Source organism: Giraffa tippelskirchi, chromosome 11 (assembly GCF_054371585.1).
Source record: "Giraffa tippelskirchi isolate mGirTip1 chromosome 11, T2T-mGirTip1v1.2.pri, whole genome shotgun sequence".
Lineage (NCBI taxonomy): Eukaryota > Metazoa > Chordata > Mammalia > Artiodactyla > Giraffidae > Giraffa > Giraffa tippelskirchi.
This window is the reverse complement of record NC_137285.1, coordinates 126,668,425-126,681,789: the sequence shown is the minus strand read 5'-3', so window position 1 is coordinate 126,681,789 and position 13,365 is coordinate 126,668,425. Positions and strand designations below refer to the sequence as shown.

At 36.8% G+C, this 13,365-nt stretch overlaps 1 protein-coding gene across 5 annotated transcripts in view; it reads right to left on the bottom strand.

Moving 5' to 3' along the window:
- UVRAG (UV radiation resistance associated) overlaps window positions 1–13,365 on the bottom strand; it is a 311,614-nt gene that overhangs the window by 112,658 nt on the left and 185,591 nt on the right. For all 5 annotated transcript variants that reach the window (XM_081543163.1, XM_081543165.1, XM_081543164.1 and 2 more), the window contains one exon: window positions 10,877–11,042. In XM_081543163.1, the coding sequence (XP_081399289.1) occupies window positions 10,877–11,042 (166 nt within the window). The remainder of the gene's footprint in view (window positions 1–10,876; window positions 11,043–13,365) is intronic.

Sequence of the window (13,365 nt, the reverse complement as noted above, 5' to 3'; positions counted from 1 at the left end):
AGAACTATGTGGTTCAAAGAATGATATAACTTTGTTGTGTAATATACTATTGTCTAGGACATAAACGTTACCCCTAGAAAACTGTCTACAGAACTATTATAATAAGATGCTTTGGGAAGTTAAAATAGTTCATATCTACCTAAAAATAATTTTCTTACTCCTATCCATTTTTTTCTTCAGAAAACCAAAAGATTCCACAAATCATTTAATACAAACTTTCTGACTTGATATAATTATCCTCATATCCCTTGCTGTTTGCCTACCAAAAAATCAAACATAAGAATTAAAGGAGGACTGCCCTGGTGGTCTGGTGGCTGGGAATCTGCCTGCCAATGCAGGGGACACGGGTTCAATCCCGGTTCTGGGAAGATTCCACATGCCACGGGGTAACTAAGCTACTGAGCCCACATGTGGCAGCTACTGAAGCCTGCATGGCTAGAGCCCACGCTCTGCAACGAGAAGCCACCACAATGAGAAGCCCAAGCACCACAACCAAAGAGGAGCCTCTGCTCGTCCCAACTAGAGAAAGCTATGCGCAGCAACTAAGACCCAGCACAGCCAAAATAAAAAAAAAAAAAAAAAAAAGAATTAAAGGAAAGAAAGAGCTACTTTCAATGTAGTATCTTTTGAAAGTCGCTCAGCAATGTCCCACTCTTTGTGACCCCATGGACTATACAGTCCATGAAATTCTCTAGGCCAGAAAACTGGAGTGGGTAGCCATTTCCTTCTCCAGGGGATCCTCCCAACCCAGGAAACAAACCCAGGTCTCCTGTACTGCAGGCAGATTCTTTACCAGCTGAGCCACCAGGAAAGCCCCAGTGTACTATCAATAAAGTCTTATTTACTAGAGTAAATGATTAATTCATATCAGAACCCAAAGCATCTATGCTGTCATATGATACACAATAATAGACTGGAGAAGGCCAGTCCATGCTATCTGGAGAACTCACTGAGGCTCTGGGGACCTCCTGTTGAGAAACACTGATCTCAGATATTCTAATAATGCAGCAATCTTTAACCCATGACATACCCCACTATTAACTAAATATATTATTTCTCTACCTTCCCTTTTTCTCCAAAGCATTACATCGAACCTCTTTACTCTGACTGGACTACACTGTGAACCAGAAAAGCAGTAAGTTCAACTTGGGGTCACATGTCAGAGTCATCTGGTTTTCTTTTTTATTCCACTGACTCATTACATTACTGTATTTTAATTTAGTTGGTTGCAGGAAGCTGAGATGACAATAATACTAGAGAAGACTTCCTCATCCAGATAATAACATCAGCACTATAAAAGCACACTTCATTAAAAACAACACACCCAACAGTGCGCTCTCAAGTATCAGCGATGAAATGGCTGCACAATTACTTTTGACTCGTTTTCTACATTTCCCCTCTCTCAGTGGAATGCCTAATCTTCATAAGGTGTTCATTTCCTGTTTCACCCAGCAACCACCTTCTGCATTTTTATTTTGTTGATCTCTCCTGCCTAAATTTCCATGGGGATTCTTCATTTAAAACACACTCTTTGCTCTCACTCCTAAACACAACCCCATCAGTACTGCTGCCTGTGCCTTGGATTACAACAGGCACTGAAGTTAATAGCTTCTCATGGTCCTAAGGGAGTGTATGAAATAAGGATTGTCCTGGCCAGAGCATCTAGAGTTAAAACTATGGGCCATAACATGGAGTGTCAGATTACTTAATAGCATTTGCAAAAGTAACATCCCTTTTGCTCTCCTAATTCAACTCAAAAAAAATATTTATTGAGTGTTTACACAATATAAGGCTCTCGGTAAGGCAATGGAATGAGTTTCATGCCAACTAAGATGCAGTTTCTACACTGAAAATATTTCAGACAAGAATAAGACAAATACTTGTATCACTGAGTTGTTGTTAAAATGAAATAAGAACATATATCAACATAGTTCATTTCTGAGGTAAATATATAGACAGAATTCGTCATAGGATTACAGAAGGCTATTACAGTCCATCAAACTATGGGGAATTAAGAAAGATTTTATGAGGAAGTTTTAGATAACAAGGGAAAGGCTTTAAGTACAACCACAATTATGATCCTAGAGATGGCTAGGGAAGGCATTCCAGATAAGTAGAATAGTAAGGACAAAGAGTATCAAGTGGGAAATAATGTGATGTGTTTGGAAAACAACAGTTTGACTGGAGCACAGGTCACGAACTGAGAGTACACTGGGATAGGACTAAAAAGAGTAAGTAGAGGGCCAGGTTTGGAACTGTTGAACTATTTGAACATGCTCTATATTCCTTTTAAGGATAAGGGCTTCAGCATTTACTATACTGATAGGTTCTAAAACACAGGCACTTACTTGAGTCATTAGTGTATATAAGTAAACTCCCTGAGTAGCTGAAGTAAAAGAGACAAGCCTTAAGATCTGCAGTAGTTTTTTTTCCCTGTGCTCTGGGAACCTTCATTAGTCCTCTCCATTCACACTACTAACGGAAAGATGATGTACCTCCTGATGTTGCTAGAAAAGAAAATCTCATACTATCCTATGGGGGCTGCATTTTTAATTTTCCTTAACCTTTTCCTGGGCTTCCCTGGTGGCTCAGTGGTGAAGAATCCACCTGCTGATGCAGAAGCCATGGGTTTGATCCCTGGATTGGGAAGATCCCCTGGAGAAGGAAATGGCAACCCAGTCCAGTATTCTTGCCTGGGAAACCCATGGACAGAGGAGTCTAGCCTGGTGGGCTACAGTCTGTGGGGTCACAGAAGAGTCAAGTCGAACATGATTTAGCAACTAAACAACACCAATAACCTCTTCTTAGGCCAACTTTCCCTTTAGGCACCTAAAATTAGCGAAAAAGAAAAAGAAATCACACAGCTGCCTGGAATTCCTGTTGCAAAGCTCAATGTATACATAACAGTAATTGGAAAATTTTATTGAGCATCTTTTATGTGCCAAGCACTGTGCTTCATTTAAACCTCATGATAACCTAGTGCCACATATATTATGCCAGGTGAACCAAGAAACTTAGGACATTTCCCCAGTCACTCTTGATTAGACATTAAGTCCCAATGTAACTTCAAAGCCTTAAGTGATTAGAAATAAAAAAACAAAATGAACAAAAAACTGCACAGTTTAAATAAATTGAGGAAAGGGGGAAGAAAAGAGAACCATTGTGCACTACACCTTTTAGAGAAAAAAAAAAATGTCAAAGTGAACCAACAGATAAATAAGATTTAAATAATTAATGTTTTCAATAAGAACTTAACATGGGAACTCCACATAATATATAGGAATTTACATCAGGGCATTTTTCACCAGTGAGCTTTCCCTAAAAAGGAAAGGGGTATTTCAGTCTCATATACAGCTCCTTTTTGATAAATACACTTCTTCTATCTCCTTTGTTGTTGTTAAGTCACTAAGTTATGTCCAACTCTTTTGCAACCTTGAAGACTACAGCCTGCCAGGTTCCCCCGTCCATGGGATTTCCCAGGCAAGAATACTGGAGTGGGTTACCACTTCCTTCTCCAGGGGATCTTCCCAACCCAGGGAGTGAACCCACGTCTCTTGCACTGGCAGGAGGATTCTTTACCACTGAGCCACCGGGGAATCCCTTCCATCTCTGAAAAATGTTTGCTTAAAAATACTTCACCTATAACTGGTACATCATCTCTTGGGCTTCATTTCCTCAGTGGAATAGATCAAAATGAAGGCTTAGTTAACTTCTTATATGACCTTACTTCATTGTTCAACCTCTTTCTTCATTTGTGAAATGAAGGGTTGAATCATACAACCTAGGAATATTTTGTCTGGTTCTAAAACACAATGTCTACAATTCAGCATGTACAGAAACATTTTTTCCCTTCTATTTCTGTTTTACAGTATACCCTTAGGTAGTTACAATGGAGCTGGACTAAAGACATTTGGGAAAGCTTTCACATGAACAGCAATTTTTCAACTTAGGTCACATTCTTGTAATCAAATGGAACACCTAAAAGAACTAACAATTCTATTCATTTCAGTTATATTAGTCACCCTGAAAAATATTTGTTTGATTATACTTCTAAGTTGCACAGCAAGAAAAAATAGAAAACCTCAGCATTTGGTTCACCCACTGCCTCAAGTCGTAACAATCAATGTTCAATTTAAAGATCTGAGGTCTGAGTTCCTGAGTACTTTAAATGCCAGCATCTGAACAACAACCTATAATAAAATGAAGATGAAAGGTTAAAAAGAGTGTTCTAATTTATAGGATAAACAGAAGAAGAGTTGAAAATTAAAACCACAGCACTTAAGCCTAAACATGATGTGAAAATCTCCCATTTCTGGAAGGAGGCCATCCGATTTAATTGGACACCATGAAAGCAAAGATGGCAATTTAGTGAAAATGGTGACCACTTCTGAACTCTTCACATTAAAACAGCTTGATTAGCAAACAGAAGCTGAAGATGTTTATAGGAAAGTATTCTTAATGTAAGATGGGTCCACAAGTGTTTAAGTATGCGTGAAGCAGGTAAAAACAGAAACGAGGAGTCAGAATTATAGCTGTCTGAAAATTACAGCAGCATAAAAACATTTATGTCTTCAATATATGCTAATGAAATCCCAAGGGCCAGTCACTATTGCTATGGAGAATTTGCTACTTATGCAAATAACATTCAAAGTATTTTAACTGATTCAAGGAGATGCCACTAGAAAAAATTCTCATTCATTTATTAACAGGTCAGTGTTGCCAGGTCAAGAGATAGACTGTAGGAATATAGAGATAGGGAATCAATCTGATCACTGCCACTTGAAAATTCCTTTGTCCCTTCCCCTCTGACAGAATGCAACCTGGTTATGCTGAAGGGGAAGATAAACATCCATAAACATCCAGACATGCCCAGGTGGCTGCAAGTGGCTCAAGTCACAGGCTTGGGGACCTGTCCGGCCAGTTCCTTTATAGATAAGTATGCATGATCGCCACATGCACCCACTAACAAAAAAATGGTGGTAGATCATTAAAACAGACTATTCCTTCTCTCATGAGCAGGAGATCCATATGCAGTGACTATGGTCTGGGCCCATGAATATCTGATTTCAGATATATCACAATTTCTTTGTACTCTGGAATTTCTGTTTTTAAAAGAAATCAGAATCAATCAGGTAAAAAAGGCAACTCCTGGCCTTTTAGTCAAGATCTTCCATTGGAATAAACATAAGCACAAAAATATCCATGAAATAGGAAAAGCAGCACTAACATTTCTCTCAGTTCCAGTAACTCTACTAGAGGAAAAGAGCTGACCAGCTCTTAGAGATCTGTAAAAACCTTGTGGTGGACAGGCCAGGAAGTTTCAAAAGTGTCTGCCAATTTACACCACTCCCTATTTCTCCTTCTGAGAATAAAACAAAAAAATGTCAGACATCTTTTGAGGACTTGAAAAAGCCAAATGCTCTGACCAGCTATGTCCTAGCTCGATGACTGTTTCACTGCTCTATTGTGTCTGTATTACCTAACATTAGGTAATAAGAGCGAAATAACAACGGCCAACACATTTTATTTCAAAAATCACTTTAGAATTTACTTTTCAGTCCTCAGTGAAAAAAGAAATAAGGGGTAAAAGAACACTGCTGCTGGACTCTGGCTACATTCCTCTGTGTTTTGTGGTCTGAGCCTCAAAATGAAATGCAGCAAAGACTGCAGAGCTTCCCTTTACAGTGTGCAGGTGCCTAAGCAATGGTTTAGGCGACGCATCAGTCCAGATCTGGGCTTCAAACAGGCCAGACAAAGGGAAAAACCTAGTTCAGCAAAACTAGCTAAACAGGACTCTCAACCCTAATATATCACATGCCAATAGCCAGAGGAAACAGGTAATCAGAGAGGGCAGAAGCTGAGGATTCCTAGGCCTATTACATTAAATATAATTTGTCCAATGAGTCATTTAATTCCTATTTTCTCATGAAGACCTGATTCTACCTAATACCCTGGAAAAGTTCACATCAAAATCAACACACTCTTTCAGTGATCCAGGCTAATAACTGAGAGGTTGATTCAATCAACAATCATAATTAATAAATGCATTTGTATTTAGAGATATATTTACACATTTATGCTGTTCCAAAAAGGATCTGAGGTGCTTTACTGCCCCAGAGGAAATATTTGACAGTTCATAAAATCTAAGACAGCATCAACTGTGAACTGCATTATTAACTTATGTACCACTAAGAAAAAGATCTTCCCTGGTGGCTCAGATGGTAAAGCGTCTGCCTGTAATGCGGGAGACCTGGGTTCGATCACTAGGTCGGGAAGATCCCCTGGGGAAGGAAATGACAACCCACTCCAGTACTCTTGCCTGGAAAATTCCATGGACGGAGCAGCCTGGTAGGCTACGGCCCATGGGGTTGCAAAGAGTCGGACACGACTGAACGACTTCACTTTCACTTTCACCACTAAGAAAAGATAAAACATCATTTTTTATTTTTTATATGATAAAACACCATATCAATCATGCCATTAACTGGAAGATGTATCTCATTGTTAGCAATATTAGTAAGATGTCAAAAGTACTTACATTAGAATCAATAAAATACATTTTTTGTTTCAGTAAAATGGGGAAGACAGAGGTAGAATATAAAATCCATTCACTAAAAAGCAATTCCTGTGGTTCTCCTGGCTGCCAAAGGGGGGAAAAAAAAAGAGCAACATAATCACCTAAATCTAACTGGCCTTCCCAGACTGCTTAGGAAAATCAGTCAGTCAATAAACAAATCATCACTACTACTCACACTAGAGCATACACTACATGGAGTGCCCACATGTTGAGCTGCTCCTTCACAAATTAAAGTGCACAGCTGATCTGGAGAAAGAGTATTTACCATTCTGAGGAATACCCCTCCCTTCAAGCTCCCAAAGTGATTTCCTACATAACTATTATTTCAAGGCAGATCACCATGAGCACATTTGATAAAAATCTGGAGAGATACTTGATTTTATTAATATGGAGCCAAAAGAAGGTTGGGAGGGGTGGGCATTCTCCACAAAACTACAAGGTTTTCTTTGTGAAAGATATATCTGGTTATGGTATTCTCTCCTCTTAAAATCACCTAGGGGATCCCTTCATTCCTTATAAGTAGTGTTTTTCACCATTACATGAACAAATGGAATGATATTAGCAAAAATGGTAGAGTAAGTAGATCAAAGGACTTGTCCCTCCAGAGAAACACTGAAAAAAGAAAATCAAGCAAAAACTGTCCATCAAAGGTTCACAACTGGCTGAACAATCAATCAAGAAAAAGGAAACTCAAAATCGGAAGGAACACTTTGCAGTATTTTTACTTATCCTGTCCCTCACCTCCTCTCCAGCTCAGCAGTGGTCCTACAGACAGCAGACTGCCAGTGTGAGGCCCTGACTCCTGGTTCTTAAGGGAGCAGAGCAGATCTTATTTTTTTTTACCAACACAGTAAAAAATTTGTGTTGGTTTGTCCTAACTTGTCTGGGGGCAATCTGAAGGACTAATGCAAGGCACTTGCGTTTGTTTTGCCTAGTCAGAACTCACTCAGAGAGGAAAAACAGGACAATGTTCAAGAAGTAAGGCAAATAAACAAACCTAACTGCTTCCTTAGGCAAAAGATTAAGGCTGAGACACACAACAGACTGTCTAAAGTCTAGGAGGAACAGCTAGGGAAAACTTCTTTCAGAAATTAGTGTATTCAAAAGTATACTCACACACTGTGGAATCAGAAGTTACGGTGGGAATGTAAGTGGGTGCAGCCACTGGGCAAAACAGTATGGAGATTCTTCAGAAAACTAAAACAGAATTGCCGTATGATTCAGCAATCCCACTGCTGAAAATATATCCAGAGAAAAGCATGGCTTGAAAAGATATATGCACCACAATGTTCATCACATCATTGCATACCATAGCCAAGACATAGATGCAACATAAATATCCACTGACAGATGAATGGATAAAGAAAATATAGTACATATATACAATGGACTATTACTCAGCCATAATAAAGAATAAAATAATGCCATTTGCAGCAACATGGATGGACATGAAGATTACTATACTAAGTGAAGTTAGTCAGACAAAGACAAGTATCATATAATATAGCTTATATGAAGAATCTTAAAGAATGATACAAATGAACTTATTTACAAAACAGAAACAGACTCACAGAGAGTAGACTTATGGTTACCAGGTGTGAAGCATCGGGGGAGGGATAGATTAGGAGTTTGAGGTTGACATGTATACACTGCTATGTTTAAAACAGATAACCAACAAGGACCTACTGTATAACACAGGGAACTCTGTTCAGTATTCTGTAATAACCTAAATGGCAAAAGAATTAGAAAAAGAATAGGTACATGTATATGTTTAACTGAATCACTTTGCTGTGCACATTAAACTGGCACACTATTGTTAATCAACAACACTCCAATACAAAATAAAAATTAAATAATTAAATAAAAAATTTTAAAAATAAAAAGGACATTGTATACATGCTCAGAACAGAATGCATGCTCAGAAAAGACCTGAGAAGACCCTAGGCTTTCGCCTCTGGCTAACTGCTAGGCTTACTGCAAGAAGTGAAGGCTAAGGCCTTCTGGTTGAAATGAAAGGACACTACACAGTTACTGAAACTGAACAAAGAAATAAAGGTCTCCAGTGAAGAAAACTACACGGGTAAATTAAAAAAGACAGTAGTATGGGCACACAATGCATCAAGATGTCATCAGTGACAACAAGAACCTAAAGGTGGGAAGACAGAGGTATAGAGGAGCAGAGTTTTTACATACTAATGAAGCTAAATGGGTATTATTTCAAAGTAGACTGTTATAGAATGTTAACGATAATCCCAGAGTCACCAATAAGAAAATATCTTAAATACACTGAAAAAGAAATCAGACGGGAATCAAAATCGTACACTACAAAAAATCAATTAAGAAAAACAAAGGCAGTAATGGAGGAAAATGAGGCACAATAAAAGGTATAAGAAATATGGGAGGGGGGGAATGGCAGAAGGAAGTCCTTTCATACCATAAATTATGTTAAATAGAAGTAAATGAAAGTCTCCAATCAAAAGGCAAAGATCTGCAGAAAGGAGTTAAAATGATCCACTATATACTGCCTATAAGAGACTCATTTTAGATCCAAAGACACAAATAGGTTCAAAGTGAAAGGATGAGAAAGATATTCCCAAATACAGTAACCAAAAGAGAGCTGAGAGGCCATGCTAATATCAGGCAAAATAGTTTTTAGGTCAAACTTGTTTCAAGAGGCAAAAAAGTTCATTATATAATGATAAAAGGGTCAGTTTATCAAGAAATAGTATCTCAAAACATATGCACCAAATGACAGAGCCTCCAAATAAAAGAAGCAAACACTGACAGAATTGAAGGAGAAATAGTCCTACAATAATAGTTGGAGAGTTTAACACTGAATTTTCAATAATGGAAAGCATATCTAGATAGAACATCAATAAGGACATCTAAGACTTGACAACACTGCAAATGAACTAAACCTAACACATATATAGAACATTGCATCTAACAGTAGAAGATACTTTCTTCTCAAATGCTTGTGCAACATTCTCTAGGACAGACCATATATTAGGCAACAAAACAAGTCTTAATAAATTTAAACATACTGAACTCATACAAACTATCTATTTCTCCATCACAGTGGAATTAAACTAGAGTTCAATAACAGAAGGAAAACTAGAAAATTCACAAGTGTGAAAACTAAACCCTTTTAAAATAACCAGTGGGTTAACTGAAGAAATCACATGGAGAATTAGAAAATACTTTGAGATGAATGAAAATAAAAATGCAACATGCCACAATTTATTGTGGAAGTAGAAGTTTAAAGATATAAACACTGACACTAAAAAAGAAAGCTCTCATATCAGTAACCTAACTTTACATCTAAGTAATAGAAAATGAAACCCAAAGCTAGCAGAATGAAGGAAATAATAGAGTGGAGAGAGAATACAAAAATAATATAAAATAATAGAATCAACAAAATAAAAAAGTGAGTTCTTTGAAAAGATCCATCAATTCTTCTTATTCTAGATAAGTTTTTCACATCAATAAGAAAATAAAAGAGAAAAGACACAAACAGCTAAAATCAGACATGAAAATAGACATCATTAAAGACCTTACAGAAATGAAAATGATTACAAAATAATATTATGAACAACTCTCATCAACAAATTACATAACCTAGATGAAATAGTACTGTTCTTGGAAACACACAAATTATCTAAACTGAGTCAAGAATATATAAAAAAAATATGAACAGACCTATAATTGAATCACTAATCAAAAACCTCCCAACAAAGAAAAGTGCAAAATCACATGGCTCCAACTGGTAAATTCTAACAAACATTTAAAAGAAGAATTAACAGCAAACCTCAAACTCTTCCAAGAAAGTAGAAGAGAGGGAATACTTCATAATGCTTTCTGTAAGGCCACTACTGCATGCATGTCGCTCAGCTGTGTCCAGCTCTTTGCAACCCTGTGGACTACAGCTCGCCAGGCTCCTCTGTCTATGGGATTTTCCAGGCAAGAATACTGGAATGGGTTGTCATTTCCACCTTTAGGGGATCTTCCTGACCCAGGGATTGAACTTGCATCTCCGGCATCTCCTGCATTGGCAGGTGGATTCTTTACCACTGAGCCATCTGGGAAGCCCCGATACTTGCCTCACAAAAGCAAATTAAACTTGAATGGGTCAATTTTGCTATCACTAGTAATTCTGCCTACATTTTATTTAAAAGAAATGGAGCACTTCACAAAGCATATACAAAAATTACCACAACCTAGGTCACCTTTTATATTTTTAATACACTCGATGCTTCATACTGGCCCAATATTAAAAGTATATTGTAAAAGGATACTTACTCTCTCTCCTTTTCAGTCAGCTTGTCATTAATATTATCTTTGATTGTTGATCTAGATCCCTTATGAATTACAGGATATCTGAGGGGCACTTGTAGGAAAAAGGAGATCATGGATACCAAATGTGCAGTATAACCAAGGGCAACAGCAATGCTCCCATCATCTTTTGCTGTTAATTCAAAAACAGAAAAACAGAAAACAGCTATTTACTTCATAAATGTAGCCACAAGATCATAATGAATCAATTTCAAGAGAGATTTTATAAGAAATAATTGATAAAATATTATTCACCTATCTAAATATGATTTTACACACATCTAAATATATTAATAAGATTTGAAATTTCATCTACTATATTTAAAACTATTTCCCAATAATTAATGTGGTGAGATTAACATCTGATATATAATCTTAAGAGTTCTTAGTACAGTCAAGTCTTCATTACTTTCTTTCCCAGCATTTTTAATGCCAAAAATAATACTTGAGTCTACTATACAATGTGAAAATTAGTTTCAGAGATTTAAACATTGCATACTATATAAACATCATACATTTTATTCATTAAAAACTTTACCAAGCAAAATAGTTGTACTGTTATACTACTGTACAACATTATTAATTCCAAGGTAAAGTGAAATAGCACAGCACATCCTTACAGGGTACATTCTCAATATTCATAAAGAGAGTATTGTTTAAATAAGTCAGTGATGTTTGAGACAGGACAGAGAAGAAAAGTGTTTTAAATAGTAAAAGGTAAAAAAACCACACTGTTCATATATTAATACATCCTATTGATGCAATTTCGGTGGAAGTAAGTGTTGGAAAAAGAATACATGTATCCTACAGTACATATCTTGTAAGAAGTCACAGATTTTTAACTCAACATCTAGATTTCTGCTACTGCCTAGGAAGTGATAATCATTCAAGTATTCAGAACTGAGAATAATACAATAAGAAGTTTTAAGCTTGCCCCAAGGGAGAAGAAAAAAGTAACTACTTGGTATATGGTATTCTTAAAATACTTTAAAAAGTTCTCTCTTTGTCTCTCTCTCTCTCACACACACATACACACATAGATTTAACACATATCTAGAATACTTCTGGCTAGAGAAAGGCTAAAATGATTGAGATGACCTTGGCTTGAGTATTTCCTGATTTCTAAGAGTAACTTTAACTTCAATTGTTAGTAATATTTCCCACATTCTTCTTTTATATTTAAACCTGGTTATCTAAGCACTATCTTCTTACTGTATAGGAAAGCCACTATTGGCATATACCACTCAATGCATTCTCCACACCTGACTACCAAAACAGATTCTTTGATCATACTGTAAAAATAGGTAACTTTTATTGTACACTTTTCTTTTCCTGCCAGGAATTGACCATGGTGCTCTATTTCTGGCAGTCACTCATTCATCAAAAGTTAATAAACTGGGCATGTTTTATATGCTATTTCATTCAATTTATAGATGAACAAATAAGGTTCAAGAACTTAAGGAACTTGTTCAAACTAATATAGCGAGGATAGCAGTTGACCTGACACCAAGGCCTTTGTCTTTAAGCACTCTACCATACTGTTGCAGAACGTTACTGTGGAATATACAACAATTTTTTTAACTTGGGAGTCTAGAAGCATATGACACGTTTATTATTTTAGTTTCTTCATTCTTTTCTAGTAAGAGCAAAAAACACACAAAAAGTCTGTGAATCTTTGGTGACATGTTCTCTCAAATCAAATTGATGGAAAAAAAAATCAAACAGCACTCTATGCAGCTATTGGGCATGCCTTAACTAACTAGGACTATTTTTAGAGACCATGTGCTCCTGGCTCAGTCCCACTCAAGTACCTTTACTACTATAATACTTTACTTCTGTTGAAATATGCGTATCAGATTACCTTAGAAACTAAAATTATATTACACTGTAGATTCATCACAATATAATTTAATCATCATATAAGATCAGAGCTGGGAGAAGCCTTAGAAATCATTGAATCTGATGCTGCTAATTTAGAAATGAGAAAAATAAGATTCAAGTGGTATAAGTGAGTTAGTCAAAACCATATAAGTAAAAACTATGAATGCAGGAGTAAAAGAATTGTATCTACACCCCAGCCCCTTCAAGCATCTACACCTGGAATCACAGCTGGTACAATGAGTTCCATGAAAGAGGTTGCTGAATCCCACCTCCTGTTTTCTTTAAGAATAATGCTTATTAAATTTAAAATATTCCTATTAGTACAAGGACTTGGTCTTTAAGGATCCTCTTTTGAAGGGAGAGGAAAAGAGGAAGAAAAAGAAAACTTTCAGTAAGTAATGAAGAATAAAACTACATTAAGTTTGGACTTTCCTTTGTGTACTTTGGGATTCCCAGGAGGCGCAGTGGTAAAGAATCTGTCTGGCAAGCAGGGGAGGCAGGTTCGATCCCTGCGTCGGGATTGATTTCCTAGAGTGGAAAATGGCAACCTGCTCCAGTATTCTTGCCTGGAAAAT